General features: G+C 43.8%; 1 protein-coding gene across 1 annotated transcript in view; it reads right to left on the reverse strand.

Moving 5' to 3' along the window:
• Positions 1-833: 833 nt before the first annotated feature.
• The window catches only part of LOC137310139 (FYVE, RhoGEF and PH domain-containing protein 2-like), a 464,040-nt gene continuing 442,777 nt past the window's right edge, over positions 834-22,096 (reverse strand). Inside the window, exons 9-11 of the mRNA XM_067978112.1 lie at positions 4,186-4,332; positions 1,004-1,096; positions 834-917 (exon numbers count right to left, since the gene is read on the reverse strand). Of these exons, the coding sequence (XP_067834213.1) occupies positions 834-917; positions 1,004-1,096; positions 4,186-4,332 (324 nt within the window). The remainder of the gene's footprint in view (positions 918-1,003; positions 1,097-4,185; positions 4,333-22,096) is intronic.

The raw sequence follows: 22,096 nt of genomic DNA on the forward strand, positions 1-22,096 counted from the left end.
CCCTCTCCCCAAGATCCCCCCCCAGGACCCTCTCCCCCACGACCCTTCCCCCCCAACCATCCCCCAGGACCCTCCCCCCCCCCAAACCACCCCCCAGGACCCTCCCCTAGGACCCTCCCCGCACAGGACCCTCCCCCACGACCCTCCCCCACGACCCTCCCCCACGACCCTCCCCCAGGACCCTCCCCTAGGACCCTCCCCGCACAGGACCCTCCCCCAGGACCCTCCCCCAGGACCCTCCCCTAGGACCCTCCCCGCATAGGACCCTCCCCTAGGACCCTCCCCGCACAGGACCCTCCCCCACGACCCTCCCCCTGGACCCTCCCCCTGGACCCTCCCCCAGGACCCTCCCCCAGGACCCTCCCCTAGGACCCTCCCCGCACAGGACCCTCCCCCACGACCCTCCCCCACGACCCTCCCCCAGGACCCTCCCCCAGGACCCTCCCCCAGGACCCTCCCCCAGGACCCTCCCCTAGTACCCTCTCCCCCAGGCACCCCCACCCCACAGGAACCTCTTCCCCAGGACCCCCCCAGCACCCCCACACCAGGACCCCATCCCCAGGACCCACCCCCCCAGGATCCCCCTAGGACCCTCTCCCCAAGATCCCCCCCCAGGACCCTCTCCCCCACGACCCTTCCCCCCCAACCATCCCCCAGGACCCTCCCCCCCCCCAAACCACCCCCCAGGACCCTCCCCGCCTCCCCCCGCCCCCAGAAACCTCCTCTCCCAAACTGGGGGTGGTTCCTGGCCTGTACCACAGTCTGGGGAGGGGGGGGAGATGGGTGCTGGCCTGTACCACAGTCTGGGGGGTGGGTGGGTGCTCAGGCTGCTCCTACCTGGCCTGGAGTTCCAGTGATCGCTGTTTTCCTGAGACCAGGAAGCAGAGCCGCCCCTCAGCATCACTCATCTCCTTGACCTGTAAAGCAATGGGAGTGAAGGTCAGGGTCAGTGTCGGGGATGCCAGACCCCAGCTGAAGAATTCTCTGAGCAAACAGTAACAACCTGCATGGATTCAGCGAGCAGCTTGACCCGAACTGTGAACCGTGAACCTCCCAGACTCAGCTTCGGGGAGCAGTAAAGGAGCATGTTGTTCAACTGAAATAAAACACAGAGCAATGAGATCTGGGGGGGTGAGGAGAGGGGGAGGCGGCTTGATCCCCCCCGGCTCGATCCCCCCCAACTCGATCCCCCCCAACTTGATCCCCCCCAACTCGATCCCCCCCAACTCGATCCCCCCCAACTTGATCCCCCCCAACTCGATCCCCCCCAACTCGATCCCCCCCAACTCAATCCCCCCCAACTCAATCCCCCCCAACTCAATCCCCCAACTCAATCCCCCAACTCAATCCCCCCCAACTCAATCCTCCAACTCAATCCCCCCCAACTCAATCCCCCAACTCAATCCCCCAACTCAATCCCCCAACTCAATCCCCCCCAACTCAATCCCCCAACTCAATCCCCCAACTCAATCCCCCAACTCAATCCCCCAACTCAATCCCCCCCAACTCAATCCCCCAACTCAATCCTCCAACTCAATCCTCCCCAACTCAATCCCCCAACTCAATCCCCCCCAACTCAATCCCCCAACTCAATCCCCCCCAACTCAATCCCCCCCAACTCAATCCCCCCCAACTCAATCCCCCCCAACTCAATCCCCCCCAACTCAATCCCCCCCAACTCGATCCCCTCAACTCGATCCCCACAAACTTGATCCCCCAACTCAATCCCCCAACTCAATCCCCCAACTCAATCCTCCCCACCTCGATCCCCCGGTTCGATCCCCCTGCTCGATCCCCCCCCCCAAGTCGATACCCCCCAACTCGATCCCCTCAACTCGATCCCCCCAAACTTGATCCACCAGCTCGATCCCCCTGCTCAATCCCCCCCCAACTCGATCACTCCAACTCGATCCCCCTGCTCGATTCTCCCCCCGCCCCCCCCCCCAACTCGATCCCCCGGTTCGATCCCCCTGCTCGATCCCCCCCCCAAGTCGATACCCCCCAACTCGATCCCCTCAACTCGATCCCCCCAAACTTGATCCACCAGCTCGATCCCCCTGCTCAATCCCCCCCCAACTCGATCACTCCAACTCGATCCCCCTGCTCGATTCTCCCCCCGCCCCCCCCCCCCCAACTCGATCCCCCGGCTCAATCCTCCCCCAAATCGATTCTCCCCAACTCGATCCCCCCAACTCGATCCTCCCCCAACTCGATCCCCCCAGCTCGATCCCCCCAACTTGATCCCTCGGCTCGATCCTCCCCAACTCGATGCCCCAGCTTGATCTTTCCCCAACTCGATCCCCCCCGCCCAGCTTGATCCTGCCCCAACTCGATCCCCCCAACTTGATCCCCCCGGCTCGAACCCCCCCAGCTCGATCCCCAACCCCGCGAGCTTGATCCATCCCCCTCCAGGAGTGATGGGGAGATTCCCCCCCAAAGGGAGTGATAGGGAGAGTCCCCCCAGGGAGTGATAGGGAGAGTCACCCCAGGGAGTGATAGGGAGAGTCCCCCCAGGGAGTGATAGGGAGAGTCACCCCAGGGAGTGATGGGGAGAGTCCCCCCAGGGAGTGATAGGGAGAGTCACCCCAGGGAGTGATGGGGAGAGTCCCCCCAGGGAGTGATAGGGAGAGTCACCCCAGGGAGTGATGGGGAGAGTCCCCCCAGGGAGTGATAGGGAGAGTCACCCCAGGGAGTGATGGGGAGAGTCCCCCCAGGGAGTGATAGGGAGAGTCACCCCAGGGAGTGATAGGGAGAGTCCCCCCAGGGAGTGATAGGGAGAGTCACCCCAGGTAGTGATGGGGAGAGTCCCCCCAGGGAGTGACAGGGAGAGTCACCCCAGGGAGTGATGGGGAGAGTCCCCCAGGGAGTGATGGGGAGAATCCCCTCACTGGGAGAATTTCCCCGCCCCCCGGGAGAGATGGGAAGATTCTACCCCCCCCCCCAACCCCGGGGAGTGGTGGGGTGAGCCTCCACCCCCACCCCCAGGGAATGACGGGGAGAAACCCACCCCCAGGGAATGACGGGGAGAGTCCCCCTCCCCCCGGGAAGCAACGAGGAGAGACCCACCACCAGGGAATGACGGGGAGAGTCCCCCTCCCCCCGGGAAGTGACGGGGAGAGACCCACCCCCAGGGAATGACGAGGAGAGTGCCCCTCCCCCCGGGGAATGACGGGGAGAGTCCCCCTCCCCCCGGGGAATGATGGAGAGAGAATCCCCGCTCCGGGGAGTGACAGGAGGGGACCCCCGCAGGTGTGTGTACGACTGCAGATACACAGGTCCAGCCTCTGACCTGCTCTTGTGGCCACAGTATTTATGTGGCTGGTCCAGTTAAGTTTCTGGTCAATGGTGACCCCCCAGGATATTGATGGTGGGGGATTCGGCGATGGTAATGCCGTTGAATGTCAAGGGGAGGTGGTTAGACTCTCTCTTGTTGGAGATGGTCATTGCCTGACACTTATCTGGTGCGAATGTTACTTGCCACTTATCAGCCCAACCCTGGATGTTGTCCAGGTCTTGCTGCATGCGGGCTCAGACTGCTTGATTATCTGAGGGGTTGCGAATGGAACTGAACACTGTGCAGTCATCAGTGAACATCCCCATTTCTGACCTTATGATGGAGGGAAGGTCATTGATGAAGCAGCTGAGGATGGTTGGGCCTAGGACACTGCCCTGAGGAACTCCTGCAGCAATGCCCTGGGGCTGAGATGATTGGCCTCCAACAACCACTACCATCTTCCTTTGTGCTCGGTATGACTCCAGCCACTGGAGAGTTTTCCCCCTGATTCCCATTGACTTCAATTTTACTTGGGCTCCTTGGTGCCACACTCGGTCAAATGCTGCCTTGATGTCAAGGGCAGTCACTCACACCTCACCTCTGGAATTCAGCTCTTTTGTCCATGTTTGGACCAAGGCTGTAATGAGGTCTGGAGCCGAGTGGTCCTGGCGGAACCCAAACTGAGCATCGGTGAACAGGTTATTGGTGAGAGAATGGGGTGGGGTGGGGAGGTTAGGGGGAGAAAAGGGGAGACTGAGGGATAAGGGGAGAGGGGTTTGATGGACAGGAATATTGGAGGAAGTGGGCAGAATAGATCGATCTATCAACATGAATCAGGTACGTAGAAAAGCCCAGACAGAAAGGGCACAGGTATCTACTGGAAAAGAACGCCACTGATCACTCCAACATACTAGAAAGAGATGCCTCTCCTTCGCAGAGTTAGATCGGACGGACACTTTCAGGATGGGACCTTCCTTTATTAGCTCAGTCGAAGGGTCGACGATGTCTTCATCTCCACCCAGCATTTCATAAATGTCCCACATCTTCTCCTGCTTCTCCTGAGAGACATCAGATAGATAAAACAGTGTTACACAGAGAGAGGGATACATAGATCAGTGTTACACAGAGAGTGATAGATAGATCAGTGATACACAGAGAGTGATAGATAGATCAGTGATACACAGAGAGTGATAGATAGATCAGTGTTACACAGGGAGTGATAGATAGATCAGTGTTACACAGAGAGAGTGATAGATAGATCAGTGTTACACAGAGAGAGTGATAGATAGATCAGTGTTACACAGGGAGTGATAGATAGATCAGTGTTACACAGAGAGTGATAGATAGATCAGTGTAAAACAGAGAGTGATAGATAGATCAGTGTTACACAGAGAGTGATAGATAGATCAGTGTTACACAGAGAGTGATAGATAGATCAGTGTTACACAGAGAGTGATAGATAGATCAGTGTTACACAGAGAGTGATAGATAGATCAGTGTTACACAGGGAGTGATAGATAGATCAGTGTTACACAGAGAGAGTGATAGATAGATCAGTGTTACACAGAGAGTGATAGATAGATCAGTGTTACACAGAGAGAGTGATAGATAGATCAGTGTTACACAGAGAGTGATAGATAGATCAGTGTTACACAGAGAGAGTGATAGATAGATCAGTGTTACACAGAGAGTGATAGATAGATCAGTGTTACACAGAGAGAGTGATAGATAAAACAGTGTTACACAGAGAGAGGGATACAGAGATCAGTGTTACACAGAGAGTGATAGATAGATCAGTGTTACACAGAGAGAGTGATAGATAAAACAGTGTTACACAGAGAGAGTGATAGATAGATCAGTGATACACAGAGAGAGTGATAGATAGATCAGTGATACACAGAGAGAGTGACAGATAGATCAGTGATACACAGAGAGAGTGATAGATAGATCAGTGTTACACAGAGAGAGTGATAGATAGATCAGTGTTACACAGGGAGTGATCGATAGATCAGTGTTACACAGAGAGAGTGATAGCTAGATCAGTGTTACACAGAGAGTGATAGATAGATCAGTGTTACACAGAGAGAGTGATAGATAGATCAGTGTTACACAGAGAGAGTGATAGATAGATCAGTGTTACACAGAGAGTGATAGATAGATCAGTGTTACACAGAGAGAGTGATAGATAGATCAGTGTTACACAGAGAGTGATAGATAGATCAGTGATACAGAGAGAGTGATAGATAGATCAGTGTTACACAGAGAGTGATAGATAGATCAGTGTTACACAGAGAGTGATAGATAGATCAGTGTTACACAGAGAGTGATAGATAGATCAGTGTTACACAGACAGAGTGATAGATAGATCAGTGTTACACAGCGAGTGATAGATAGATCAGTGTCACACAGAGAGTGATAGATAGATCAGTGTTACACAGAGAGTGATAGATAGATCAGTGTTACACAGAGAGTGATAGATAGATCAGTGTTACACAGAGAGTGATAGATAGATCAGTGTTACACAGAGAGTGATAGATAGATCAGTGTTACACAGGGAGTGATAGATAGATCAGTGTTACACAGAGAGAGTGATAGATAGATCAGTGTTACACAGAGAGTGATAGATAGATCAGTGTTACACAGAGAGAGTGATAGATAGATCAGTGTTACACAGAGAGTGATAGATAGATCAGTGTTACACAGAGAGAGTGATAGATAGATCAGTGTTACACAGAGAATGATAGATAGATCAGTGTTACACAGAGAGAGTGATAGATAAAACAGTGTTACACAGAGAGAGGGATACAGAGATCAGTGTTACACAGAGAGTGATAAATAGATCAGTGTTACACAGAGAGTGATAGATAGATCAGTGATACACAGAGAGAGTGATAGATAGATCAGTGATACACAGAGAGAGTGATAGATAGATCAGTGATACACAGAGAGAGTGATAGATAGATCAGTGTTACACAGGGAGTGATCGATAGATCAGTGTTACACAGAGAGAGTGATAGATAGATCAGTGTTACACAGAGAGTGATAGATAGATCAGTGTTACACAGAGAGAGTGATAGATAGATCAGTGTTACACAGAGAGTGATAGATAGATCAGTGATACACAGAGAGAGTGATAGATAGATCAGTGATACACAGAGAGAGTGATAGATAGATCAGTGTTACACAGGGAGTGATCGATAGATCAGTGTTACACAGAGAGAGTGATAGATAGATCAGTGTTACACAGAGAGTGATAGATAGATCAGTGTTACACAGAGAGAGTGATAGATAGATCAGTGTTACACAGAGAGTGATAGATAGATCAGTGTTACACAGAGAGTGATAGATAGATCAGTGTTACACAGACAGAGTGATAGATAGATCAGTGTTACACAGAGAGTGATAGATAGATCAGTGTCACACAGAGAGAGTGATAGATAGATCAGTGATACAGAGAGAGTGATAGATAGATCAGTGTTACACAGAGAGTGATAGATAGATCAGTGTTACACAGAGAGTGATAGATAGATCAGTGTTACACAGAGAGTGATAGATAGATCAGTGTTACACAGACAGAGTGATAGATAGATCAGTGTTACACAGAGAGTGATAGATAGATCAGTGTCACACAGAGAGAGTGATAGATAGATCAGTGTTACACAGAGAGTGAGAGATAGATCAGTGTTACACAGAGAGAGTGATAGATAGATCAGTGTTACACAGGGAGTGATAGATAGATCAGTGTTACACAGAGAGAGTGATAGATAGATCAGTGATACACAGGGAGTGATAGATAGATCAGTGTTACACAGAGAGAGTGATAGATAGATCAGTGATACACAGAGAGAGTGATAGATAGATCAGTGTTACACAGGGAGTGATAGATAGATCAGTGTTACACAGAGAGAGTGATAGATAGATCAGTGATACACAGGGAGTGATAGATAGATCAGTGTTACACAGAGAGAGTGATAGATAGATCAGTGTTACACAGAGAGAGTGACAGATAGATCAGTGATACACAGGGAGTGATAGATAGATCAGTGTTACACAGAGAGATTGATAGATAGATCAGTGTGACACAGAGAGAGTGAGAGATAGATCAGTGTCACACAGAGAGAGTGATAGATAGATCAGTGATACACAGAGAGTGATAGATAGATCAGTGTTACACAGGGAGTGATAGATAGATCAGTGTTACACAGAGAGAGTGATAGACAGATCAGTGATACACAGAGAGTGATAGACAGATCAGTGTTACACAGGGAGTGATAGATAGATCAGTGATACACAGAGAGTGATAGATAGATCAGTGTTACACAGAGAGTGATAGATAGATCAGTGTTACACAGAGAGAGTGATAGATCAGTATTACACAGAGAGAGTGATAGATAGATCAGTGATACACAGAGAGGGATAGATAGATCAGTGTTACACAGAGAGAGTGATAGATAGATCAGTGATACACAGAGAGTGACAGATAGATCCGTGTTACACAGAGAGAGTGATAGATAGATCAGTGTTACACAGGGAGTGATAGATAGATCAGTGATACAGAGAGAGTGATAGATAGATCAGTGTTACACAGAGAGAGTGATAGATAGATCAGTGTTACACAGAGAGTGATAGATAGATCAGTGATACACAGAGAGAGTGATAGATAGATCAGTGTAACACAGAGAGTGATCGATAGATCAGTGTTACACAGAGAGAGTGATAGATAGATCAGTGTTACACAGAGAGAGTGATAGATAGATCAGTGTTACACGGAGAGAGTGATAGATAGATCAGTGTTACACAGAGAGAGTGACAGATAGAACAGTGTTACACAGAGAGAGTGATAGATAGATCAGTGTTACACAGAGAGAGTGATAGATAGATCAGTGTTACACAGAGAGAGTGATAGATAGATCAGTGTTACACAGAGAGAGTGATAGATAGATCAGTGTTACACAGAGAGAGTGATAGATAGATCAGTGTGACACAGGGAGTGATAGATAGATCAGTGTTACAGAGAGAGAGTGATAGATAGATCAGTGTTACACAGAGAGAGTGATAGATAGATCAGTGTTACACAGAGAGTGATGGATAGATCAGTGTTACACAGAGAGTGATAGATAGATCAGTGTTGCACAGAGAGAGTGATAGATAGATCAGTGTTACACAGAGAGAGTGATAGATAGATCAGTGTTACACAGGGAGTGATAGATAGATCAGTGTTACACAGGGAGTGATAGATAGATCAGTGTTACACAGAGAGAGTGATAGATAGATCAGTGTTACACAGGGAGTGATAGATAGATCAGTGATACAGAGAGAGTGAGAGATAGATCAGTGATACACAGAGAGTGATAGAGAGATCAATGTTACACAGAGAGAGTGATAGATAGATCAGTGATACACAGAGAGAGTGATAGATAGATCAGTGTTACACAGAGAGTGATAGATAGATCAGTGATACACAGAGAGAGTGATAGATAGATCAGTGTTACACAGGGAGTGATAGATAGATCAGTGTTACACAGAGAGTGTGATAGATAGATCAGTGACACAGAGAGATTGATAGATCGATCAGTGATACACAGAGAGTGATAGATAGATCAGTGATACAGAGAGAGTGATAGATAGATCAGTGTTACACAGAGAGTGATAGATAGATCAGTGATGCACAGGGAGTGACAGATAGATCAGTGTTACACAGGGAGTGATAGATAGATCATTGTTACACAGAGAGTGATAGATAGATCAGTGATACACAGAGAGAGTGATAGATAGATCGGTGTTACACAGGGAGTGATAGATAGATCAGTGTTACACAGAGAGAGTGATAGATAGATCAGTGATACACAGAGAGTGATAGATAGATCAGTGATACAGAGAGAGTGATAGATAGATCAGTGATACACAGAGAGTGATAGATAGATCAGTGTTACACAGAGAGTGATAGATAGATCAGTGTTACACAGGGAGTGATAGATAGATCAGTGTTACACAGGGAGTGATAGATAGATCAGTGTAACACAGGGAGTGATGGATAGATCAGTGTTACACAGAGAGTGATAGATAGATCAGTGATACAGAGAGAGTGATAGATAGATCATTGATACACAGAGAGAGTGATAGATAGATCAGTGTTACACAGAGAGAGTGATAGATAGATCAGTGTTACACAGAGAGAGTGATAGATAGATCAGTGTTACACAGAGAGAGTGATAGATAGATCAGTGTTACACAGAGAGAGTGATAGATAGATCAGTGTTACACAGAGAGAGTGATAGATAGATCAGTGTTACACAGAGAGAGTGATAGATAGATCAGTGTTACACAGAGAGAGTGACAGATAGATCAGTGTTACACAGAGAGAGTGATAGATAGATCAGTGTTACACAGAGAGAGTGATAGATAGATCAGTGTTACACAGAGAGAGTGATAGATAGATCAGAGTTGCACAGAGAGAGTGATAGATAGATCAGTGTTACACAGGGAGTGATAGATAGATCAGTGTTACACCGAGAGAGTGATAGATAGATCAGTGTTACACAGAGATTGATAGATAGATCAGTGTTGCACAGGGAGTGATAGATAGATCAGTGTAACACAGGGAGTGATGGATAGATCAGTGTTACACAGAGAGTGATAGATAGATCAGTGATACAGAGAGAGTGATAGATAGATCATTGATACACAGAGAGAGTGATAGATAGATCAGTGGAACACAGAGAGAGTGATAGATAGATCAGTGTTACACAGAGAGAGTGATAGATAGATCAGTGTTACACAGAGAGAGTGAAAGATAGATCAGTGTTCCACAGGGAGTGATAGATAGATCAGTGATACACAGAGAGAGTGATAGATAGATCAGTGTCACACAGAGAGTGATAGATACATCAGTGATACACAGAGATTGATAGATAGATCAGTGTTACACAGGGAGTGATAGATAGATCAGTGTAACACAGGGAGTGATGGATAGATCAGTGTTACACAGAGAGTGATAGATAGATCAGTGATACAGAGAGAGTGATAGATAGATCATTGATACACAGAGAGAGTGATAGATAGATCAGTGTTACACAGAGAGAGTGATAGATAGATCAGTGTTACACAGAGAGAGTGATAGATAGATCAGTGTTACACAGAGAGAGTGATAGATAGATCAGTGTTACACAGAGAGAGTGATAGATAGATCAGTGTTACACAGAGAGAGTGATAGATAGATCAGTGTTACACAGAGAGAGTGATAGATAGATCAGTGTTACACAGAGAGAGTGAGAGATAGATCAGTGTTACACAGAGAGTGATAGATAGATCAGTGATGCACAGGGAGTGATAGATTGATCTATCTATCACTCTCTGTGTGACACTGATCTATCTATCATTCCCTGTGTAACACTGATCTATCTATCACTCTCTCTGTGTAACACTGATCTATCTATCACTCTCTGTGTAACACTGATCTATCTATCACACTCTCTGTGTAACACTGATCTATTTATCACTCCCTGTGTAACACTGATCTATCTATCACTCTCTCTGTGTAACACTGATCTATCTATCACTCTCTGTGTAACACTGATCTATCTATCACTCTCTCTGTGTATCACTGATCGATCTATCACTCTCTGTGTAACACTGATCTATCTATCACTCCCTGTGTAACACTGATCTATCTATCACTCTCTGTGTAACACTGATCTGTGTTACACAGGGAGTGATAGATAGATCAGTGTTACACAGAGAGTGATAGATAGATCAGTGTTACACAGGGAGTGATAGATAGATCAGTGTTACACAGGGAGTGATAGATAGATCAGTGATACACAGAGAGAGTGATAGATAGATCAGTGTTACACAGGGAGTGATAGATAGATCAGTGTGACACAGAGAGAGTGATAGATAGATCAATCTATCACTCCCTGTGCATCACTGATCTATCTATCACTCTCTGTGTAACACTGATCTATCTATCACTCTCTCTGTGTAACACTGATCTATCTATCACTCTCTCTTTGTAACACTGATCTATCTATCACTCTCTCTGTGTAACACTGATCTATCTATCACTCTCTCTGTGTAACACTGATCTATCTATCACTCTCTCTGTGTATCACTGATCTATCTATCACTCTCTGTGCAACACTGATCTATCTGTCACTCCCTGTGTAACACAGATCAGTGTTACACAGAGAGTGATAGATAGATCAGTGTTCCACAGGGAGTGATAGATAGATCAGTGTTACACAGAGAGTGATAGATCGATCAGTGATACACAGAGAGAGTGATAGATAGATCAGTGTTACACAGGGAGTGATAGATAGATCAGTGTTACACAGAGAGAGTGATAGATAGATCAGTGTTACACAGAGAGAGTGATAGATAGATCAGTGTTACACAGAGAGAGTGATAGATAGATCAGTGTTACACAGAGAGAGTGATAGATAGATCAGTGTTACACAGAGAGAGTGATAGATAGATCAGTGTTACACAGAGAGAGTGATAGATAGATCAGTGTTACACAGAGAGTGATAGATCGATCAGTGATACACAGAGAGAGTGATAGATAGATCAGTGTTACACAGAGAGAGTGATAGATAGATCAGTGTTACACAGAGAGTGATAGATAGATCAGTGTTACACAGAGAGAGTGATAGATAGATCAGTGTTACACAGAGAGAGTGATAGATAGATCAGTGTTACACAGGGAGTGATAAATAGATCAGTGTTACACAGAGAGTGTGATAGATAGATCAGTGTTACACAGAGAGTGATAGATAGATCAGTGTTACACAGAGAGAGTGATAGATAGATCAGTGTTACACAGAGAGAGTGATAGATCGATCAGTGTGACACAGGGAGTGATAGATAGATCAGTGTTGCACAGGGAGTGATAGACAGATCAGTGTTACACAGAGAGTGATAGATAGATCAGTGATACACAGAGAGAGTGATAGATAGATCAGTGTTACACAGGGAGTGATAGATAGATCAGTGTTACACAGAGAGAGTAATAGATAGATCAGTGTTACACAGGGAGTGATAGATAGATCAGTGTTACACAGAGAGTGATAGATAGATCAGTGTTACACAGAGAGAGAGTGATAGATAGATCAGTGTTACACAGGGAGTGATAGATAGATCAGTGTTACACAGAGAGAGTGATAGATAGATCAGTGATACACAGGGAGTGATTGATAGATCAGTGTTACACAGAGAGTGATAGATAGATCAGTGTGACACAGAGAGAGTGATAAATAGATCAGTGTTACACAGGGAGTGATAGATAGATCAGTGATACACAGAGAGAGTGATAGATAGATCAGTGTTACACAGAGAGAGTGATAGATAGATCAGTGATACACAGAGAGTGATAGATAGATCAGTGTTACACAGAGAGAGTGATAGATAGATCAGTGATACACAGAGAGAGTGATAGATAGATCAGTGTTACACAGGGAGTGATAAATAGATCAGTGTTACACAGAGAGTGTGATAGATAGATCAGTGTTACACAGAGAGTGATAGATAGATCAGTGTTACACAGAGAGAGTGATAGATAGATCAGTGTTACACAGAGAGAGTGATAGATCGATCAGTGTGACACAGGGAGTGATAGATAGATCAGTGTTGCACAGGGAGTGATAGACAGATCAGTGTTACACAGAGAGTGATAGATAGATCAGTGATACACAGAGAGAGTGATAGATAGATCAGTGTTACACAGGGAGTGATAGATAGATCAGTGTTACACAGAGAGAGTAATAGATAGATCAGTGTTACACAGGGAGTGATAGATAGATCAGTGTTACACAGAGAGTGATAGATAGATCAGTGTTACACAGAGAGAGAGTGATAGATAGATCAGTGTTACACAGGGAGTGATAGATAGATCAGTGTTACACAGAGAGAGTGATAGATAGATCAGTGATACACAGGGAGTGATTGATAGATCAGTGTTACACAGAGAGTGATAGATAGATCAGTGTGACACAGAGAGAGTGATAAATAGATCAGTGTTACACAGGGAGTGATAGATAGATCAGTGATACACAGAGAGAGTGATAGATAGATCAGTGTTACACAGAGAGAGTGATAGATAGATCAGTGATACACAGAGAGTGATAGATAGATCAGTGTTACACAGAGAGAGTGATAGATAGATCAGTGATACACAGAGAGAGTGATAGATAGATCAGTGTTACACAGGGAGTGATAGATCGATCAGTGATACACAGAGAGTGATAGATAGATCAGTGTTACACAGAGAGTGATAGATAGATCAGTGATACACAGAGAGTGATAGATAGATCAGTGTTACACAGAGAGTGATAGATAGATCAGTGATACACAGAGAGTGATAGATAGATCAGTGTTACACAGAGAGTGATAGATAGATCAGTGTTACACAGGGAGTGATAGATAGATCAGTGTTGCACAGGGAGTGATAGATAGATCAGTGATACACAGAGAGAGTGATAGATAGATCAGTGTTACACAGAGAGAGTGATAGATAGATCAGTGTTACACAGAGAGAGTGATAGATAGATCAGTGTTACACAGAGAGAGTGATAGATAGATCAGTGTTACACAGAGAGAGTGATAGATAGATCAGTGTTACACAGAGAGAGTGATAGATAGATCAGTGTTACACAGAGAGAGTGATAGATAGATCAGTGTTACACAGGGAGTGATAGATAGATCAGTGTTACACCGAGAGAGTGATAGATAGATCAGTGTTACACAGAGAGAGTGATAGATAGATCAGTGTTACACAGAGAGAGTGATAGATAGATCAGTGTTCCACAGGGAGTGATAGATAGATCAGTGATACACAGAGAGAGTGATAGATAGATCAGTGTTACACAGAGAGAGTGATAGATAGATCAGTGTTGCACAGGGAGTGACAGATAGATCAGTGTTACACAGAGAGAGTGATAGATAGATCAGTGATACAGAGAGAGTGATAGATAGATCAGTGATACACAGAGAGTGATAGATAGATCAGTGATACAGAGAGAGTGATAGATCGATCAGTGTTCCACAGAGAGAGTGATAGATAGATCAGTGATACACAGAGAGTGTGATAGATAGATCAGTGATACAGAGAGAGTGATAGATAGATCAGTGATACACAGAGAGTGATAGATAGATCAGTGATACAGAGAGAGTGATAGATCGATCAGTGTTCCACAGAGAGAGTGATAGATAGATCAGTGATACACAGAGAGAGTGATAGATAGATCAGTGATAAACAGAGAGTGATAGATAGATCAGTGATACAGAGAGAGTGATAGATAGATCAGTGATACAGAGAGAGTGATAGATAGATCAGTGATACACAGAGAGTGATAGATAGATCAGTGTTACACAGAGAGAGTGATAGATAGATCAGTGATACACAGAGAGTGATAGATAGATCAGTGTTACACAGAGAGATTGATAGATAGATCAGTGTTACACAGAGAGTGACAGATAGATCAGTGTTACACAGAGAGTGATAGATAGATCAGTGTTACACAGAGAGTGATAGATAGATCAGTGATACACAGAGAGAGTGATAGATAGATCAGTGTTACACAGGGAGTGATAGATAGATCAGTGTTACACAGAGAGAGTGATAGATAGATCAGTGTTACACAGGGAGTGATGGATAGATCAGTGTTACACAGAGAGTGATAGATAGATCAGTGTTACACAGAGAGAGTGATAGATAGATCAGTGTTCCACAGAGAGAGTGATAGATAGATCAGTGATACACAGAGAGAGTGATAGATAGATCAGTGATAAACAGAGAGTGATAGATAGATCAGTGATACAGAGAGAGTGATAGATAGATCAGTGATACAGAGAGAGTGATAGATAGATCAGTGATACACAGAGAGTGATAGATAGATCAGTGTTACACAGAGAGAGTGATAGATAGATCAGTGATACACAGAGAGTGATAGATAGATCAGTGTTACACAGAGAGATTGATAGATAGATCAGTGTTACACAGAGAGAGTGATAGATAGATCAGTGATACACAGGGAGTGATAGATAGATCAGTGTTACACAGAGAGTGTGATAGATAGATCAGTGATACAGAGAGAGTGATAGATAGATCAGTGATACACAGAGAGTGATAGATAGATCAGTGATACAGAGAGAGTGATAGATCGATCAGTGTTCCACAGAGAGAGTGATAGATAGATCAGTGATACACAGAGAGAGTGATAGATAGATCAGTGATAAACAGAGAGTGATAGATAGATCAGTGATACAGAGAGAGTGATAGATAGATCAGTGATACAGAGAGAGTGATAGATAGATCAGTGATACACAGAGAGTGATAGATAGATCAGTGTTACACAGAGAGAGTGATAGATAGATCAGTGATACACAGAGAGTGATAGATAGATCAGTGTTACACAGAGAGATTGATAGATAGATCAGTGTTACACAGAGAGTGACAGATAGATCAGTGTTACACAGAGAGTGATAGATAGATCAGTGTTACACAGAGAGTGATAGATAGATCAGTGATACACAGAGAGAGTGATAGATAGATCAGTGTTACACAGGGAGTGATAGATAGATCAGTGTTACACAGAGAGAGTGATAGATAGATCAGTGTTACACAGGGAGTGATGGATAGATCAGTGTTACACAGAGAGTGATAGATAGATCAGTGTTACACAGAGAGAGTGATAGATAGATCAGTGTTCCACAGAGAGAGTGATAGATAGATCAGTGATACACAGAGAGAGTGATAGATAGATCAGTGATAAACAGAGAGTGATAGATAGATCAGTGATACAGAGAGAGTGATAGATAGATCAGTGATACAGAGAGAGTGATAGATAGATCAGTGATACACAGAGAGTGATAGATAGATCAGTGTTACACAGAGAGAGTGATAGATAGATCAGTGATACACAGAGAGTGATAGATAGATCAGTGTTACACAGAGAGATTGATAGATAGATCAGTGTTACACAGAGAGAGTGATAGATAGATCAGTGATACACAGGGAGTGATAGATAGATCAGTGTGACACAGAGAGAGTGATAGATAGATCAATCTATCACTCCCTGTGCAACACTGATCTATCTATCACTCTCTGTGTAACACTGATCTATCTATCACTCTCTCTGTGTAACACTGATCTATCTATCACTCCCTGTGTAACACTGATCTATCTATCACTCTCTCTGTGTAACACTGATCTATCTATCACTCTCTCTTTGTAACACTGATCTATCTATCACTCTCTCTGTGTAACACTGATCTATCTATCACTCTCTCTGTGTAACACTGATCTATCTATCACTCTCTCTGTGTATCACTGATCTATCTATCACTCTCTGTGCAACACTGATCTATCTATCACTCCCTGTGTAACACAGATCAGTGTTACACAGAGAGTGATAGATAGATCAGTGTTACACAGGGAGTGATAGATAGATCAGTGTTACACAGAGAGTGATAGATCGATCAGTGATACACAGAGAGAGGGATAGATAGATCAGTGTTACACAGGGAGTGATAGATAGATCAGTGTTACACAGAGAGAGTGATAGATAGATCAGTGTTACACAGGGAGTGATAGATAGATCAGTGTTACACAGAGAGAGTGATAGATAGATCAGTGTTACACAGGGAGTGATAAATAGATCAGTGTTACACAGAGAGTGTGATAGATAGATCAGTGTTACACAGAGAGAGTGATAGATAGATCAGTGTTACACAGAGAGAGTGATAGATAGATCAGTGTTACACAGAGAGAGTGATAGATAGATCAGTGTTACACAGAGAGAGTGATAGATCGATCAGTGTGACACAGGGAGTGATAGATAGATCAGTGTTGCACAGGGAGTGATGGACAGATCAGTGTTACACAGAGAGTGATAGATAGATCAGTGATACACAGAGAGAGTGATAGATAGATCAGTGTTACACAGGGAGTGATAGATAGATCAGTGTTACACAGAGAGAGTGATAGATAGATCAGTGTTACACAGGGAGTGATAGATAGATCAGTGTTACACAGAGAGTGATAGATAGATCAGTGTTACACAGAGAGAGAGTGATAGATAGATCAGTGTTACACAGGGAGTGATAGATAGATCAGTGTTACACAGAGAGAGTGATAGATAGATCAGTGATACACAGGGAGTGATTGATAGATCAGTGTTACACAGAGAGAGTGATAGATAGATCAGTGTGACACAGAGAGAGTGATAAATAGATCAGTGTTACACAGGGAGTGATAGATAGATCAGTGATACACAGAGAGAGTGATAGATAGATCAGTGTTACACAGAGAGAGTGATAGATAGATCAGTGATACACAGAGAGTGATAGATAGATCAGTGATACACAGAGAGTGATAGATAGATCAGTGTTACACAGAGAGTGATAGATAGATCAGTGTTACACAGAGAGAGTGATAGATAGATCAGTGTTACACAGGGAGTGATAAATAGATCAGTGTTACACAGAGAGTGTGATAGATAGATCAGTGTTACACAGAGAGTGATAGATAGATCAGTGTTACACAGAGAGAGTGATAGATAGATCAGTGTTACACAGAGAGAGTGATAGATCGATCAGTGTGACACAGGGAGTGATAGATAGATCAGTGTTGCACAGGGAGTGATGGACAGATCAGTGTTACACAGAGAGTGATAGATAGATCAGTGATACACAGAGAGAGTGATAGATAGATCAGTGTTACACAGGGAGTGATAGATAGATCAGTGTTACACAGAGAGAGTGATAGATAGATCAGTGTTACACAGGGAGTGATAGATAGATCAGTGTTACACAGAGAGTGATAGATAGATCAGTGTTACACAGAGAGAGAGTGATAGATAGATCAGTGTTACACAGGGAGTGATAGATAGATCAGTGTTACACAGAGAGAGTGATAGATAGATCAGTGATACACAGGGAGTGATTGATAGATCAGTGTTACACAGAGAGAGTGATAGATAGATCAGTGTGACACAGAGAGAGTGATAAATAGATCAGTGTTACACAGGGAGTGATAGATAGATCAGTGATACACAGAGAGAGTGATAGATAGATCAGTGTTACACAGAGAGAGTGATAGATAGATCAGTGATACACAGAGAGTGATAGATAGATCAGTGATACACAGAGAGTGATAGATAGATCAGTGTTACACAGAGAGAGTGATAGATAGATCAGTGATACACAGAGAGAGTGATAGATAGATCAGTGTTACACAGAGAGTGATAGATAGATCAGTGATACACAGAGAGTGATAGATAGATCAGTGTTACACAGAGAGTGATAGATAGATCAGTGATACACAGAGAGTGATAGATAGATCAGTGTTACACAGAGAGTGATAGATAGATCAGTGTTACACAGGGAGTGATAGATAGATCAGTGTTACACAGGGAGTGATAGATAGATCAGTGATACACAGAGAGAGTGATAGATCGATCAGTGTTACACAGAGAGAGTGATAGATAGATCAGTGTTACACAGAGAGAGTGATAGATAGATCAGTGTTACACAGAGAGAGTGATAGATAGATCAGTGTTACACAGAGAGAGTGATAGATAGATCAGTGTTACACAGAGAGAGTGATAGATAGATCAGTGTTACACAGAGAGAGTGATAGATAGATCAGTGTTACACAGGGAGTGATAGATAGATCAGTGTTACACCGAGAGAGTGATAGATAGATCAGTGTTACACAGAGAGTGTGATAGATAGATCAGTGTTACACAGAGAGAGTGATAGATAGATCAGTGTTACACAGAGAGAGTGATAGATAGATCAGTGTTCCACAGGGAGTGATAGATAGATCAGTGTTACACAGGGAGTGATAGATAGATCAGTGATACACAGAGAGAGTGATAGATAGATCAGTGTTCCACAGGGAGTGATAGATAGATCAGTGATACACAGAGAGAGTGATAGATAGATCAGTGTTACACAGAGAGAGTGATAGATAGATCAGTGTTCCACAGGGAGTGACAGATAGATCAGTGTTACACAGAGAGAGTGATAGATAGATCAGTGTTCCACAGGGAGTGATAGATAGATCAGTGATACACAGAGAGAGTGATAGATAGATCAGTGTTACACAGAGAGTGTGATAGATAGATCAGTGATACAGAGAGAGAGTGATAGATAGATCAGTGTTACACAGAGAGTGTGATAGATAGATCAGTGATACAGAGAGAGAGTGATAGATAGATCAGTGTTCCACAGGGAGTGATAGATAGATCAGTGATACACAGAGAGTGTGATAGATAGATCAGTGATACACAGAGAGAGTGATAGATAGATCAGTGTTCCACAGGGAGTGATAGATAGATCAGTGATACACAGAGAGAGTGATAGATAGATCAGTGTTACACAGAGAGTGTGATAGATAGATCAGTGATACAGAGAGAGAGTGATAGATAGATCAGTGTTCCACAGGGAGTGATAGATAGATCAGTGATACACAGAGAGTGTGATAGATAGATCAGTGATACACAGAGAGAGTGATAGATAGATCAGTGTTCCACAGGGAGTGATAGATAGATCAGTGTTACACAGAGAGAGTGATAGATAGATCAGTGTTACACAGAGAGAGTGATAGATAGATCAGTGTTCCACAGGGAGTGATAGATAGATCAGTGATACACAGAGAGTGTGATAGATAGATCAGTGATACACAGAGAGAGTGATAGATAGATCAGTGTTCCACAGGGAGTGATAGATAGATCAGTGATACACAGAGAGAGTGATAGATAGATCAGTGTTGCACAGGGAGTGATAGATAGATCAGTGATACACAGAGAGAGTGATAGATAGATCAGTGTTACACAGAGAGTGTGATAGATAGATCAGTGATACAGAGAGAGTGATAGATAGATCAGTGATACACAGAGAGTGATAGATAGATCAGTGATACAGAGAGAGTGATAGATCGATCAGTGTTCCACAGAGAGAGTGATAGATAGATCAGTGATACACAGAGAGAGTGATAGATAGATCAGTGATAAACAGAGAGTGATAGATAGATCAGTGATACAGAGAGAGTGATAGATAGATCAGTGATACAGAGAGAGTGATAGATAGATCAGTGATACACAGAGAGTGATAGATAGATCAGTGTTACACAGAGAGAGTGATAGATAGATCAGTGATACACAGAGAGTGATAGATAGATCAGTGTAACACAGAGAGATTGATAGATAGATCAGTGTTACACAGAGAGTGACAGATAGATCAGTGTTACACAGAGAGTGATAGATAGATCAGTGATGCACAGGGAGTGATAGATCAGTGTTACACAGAGAGTGATAGATAGATCAGTGTTACACAGGGAGTGAGAGATAGATCAGTGTTGCACAGAGAGTGATAGATAGATCAGTGATACACAGAGAGAGTGATAGATAGATCAGTGTTACACAGGGAGTGATAGTTGGATCAGTGTTACACAGAGAGAGTGATAGATAGATCAGTGTTACACAGGGAGTGATAGATAGATCAGTGTTACACAGAGAGTGATAGATAGATCAGTGTTACACAGAGAGCATGATAGATAGATCAGTGTTACACAGGGAGTGATAGATCGATCAGTGTTACACAGAGAGAGTGATAGATAGATCAGTGATACACAGGGAGTGATAGATAGATCAGTGTTACACAGAGAGTGTGATAGATAGATCAGTGATACAGAGAGAGTGATAGATAGATCAGTGATACAGAGAGAGTGATAGATCGATCAGTGTTCCACAGAGAGAGTGATAGATAGATCAGTGATAAACAGAGAGTGATAGATAGATCAGTGATACAGAGAGAGTGATAGATAGATCAGTGATACAGAGAGAGTGATAGATAGATCAGTGATACACAGAGAGTGATAGATAGATCAGTGTTACACAGAGAGAGTGATAGATAGATCAGTGATACACAGAGAGTGATACATAGATCAGTGTTACACAGAGAGAGTGATAGATAGATCAGTGTTACACAGAGAGTGACAGATAGATCAGTGTTACACAGAGAGTGATAGATAGATCAGTGTTACACAGAGAGTGATAGATAGATCAGTGATGCACAGGGAGTGATAGATAGATCAGTGTTACACAGAGAGTGATAGATAGATCAGTGTTACACAGGGAGTGATAGATAGATCAGTGTTACACAGAGAGTGATAGATAGATCAGTGATACACAGAGAGAGTGATAGATAGATCAGTGTTACACAGGGAGTGATAGATAGATCAGTGTTACACAGAGAGAGTGATAGATAGATCAGTGTTACACAGGGAGTGATAGATAGATCAGTGTTACACAGAGAGTGATAGATAGATCAGTGTTACACAGAGAGAGTGATAGATAGATCCTTGATACACAGGGAGTGATTGATAGATCAGTGTTGCACAGAGAGTGATAGATAGATCAGTGTGACACAGAGAGAGTGATAGATAGATCAGTGTTACACAGGGAGTGATAGATAGATCAGTGATACACAGAGAGAGTGATAGATAGATCAGTGTTACACAGAGAGAGTGATAGATAGATCAGTGATACACAGAGAGTGATAGATAGATCAGTGTTACACAGAGAGAGTGATAGATCAGTGATACACAGAGAGAGTGATAGATAGATCAGTGTTACACAGGGAGTGATAGATAGATCAGTGATACACAGAGAGTGACAGATAGATCAGTGTTACACAGAGAGTGATAGATAGATCAGTGTTACACAGAGAGTGATAGATAGATCAGTGTGACACAGAGAGTGATAGATAGATCAGTGATACACAGAGAGTGATAGATAGATCAGTGTTACACAGAGAGTGATA

This window comes from Heptranchias perlo, unplaced genomic scaffold (genome assembly GCF_035084215.1).
Source record: "Heptranchias perlo isolate sHepPer1 unplaced genomic scaffold, sHepPer1.hap1 HAP1_SCAFFOLD_225, whole genome shotgun sequence".
In the NCBI taxonomy this organism is placed as follows: domain Eukaryota; kingdom Metazoa; phylum Chordata; class Chondrichthyes; order Hexanchiformes; family Hexanchidae; genus Heptranchias; species Heptranchias perlo.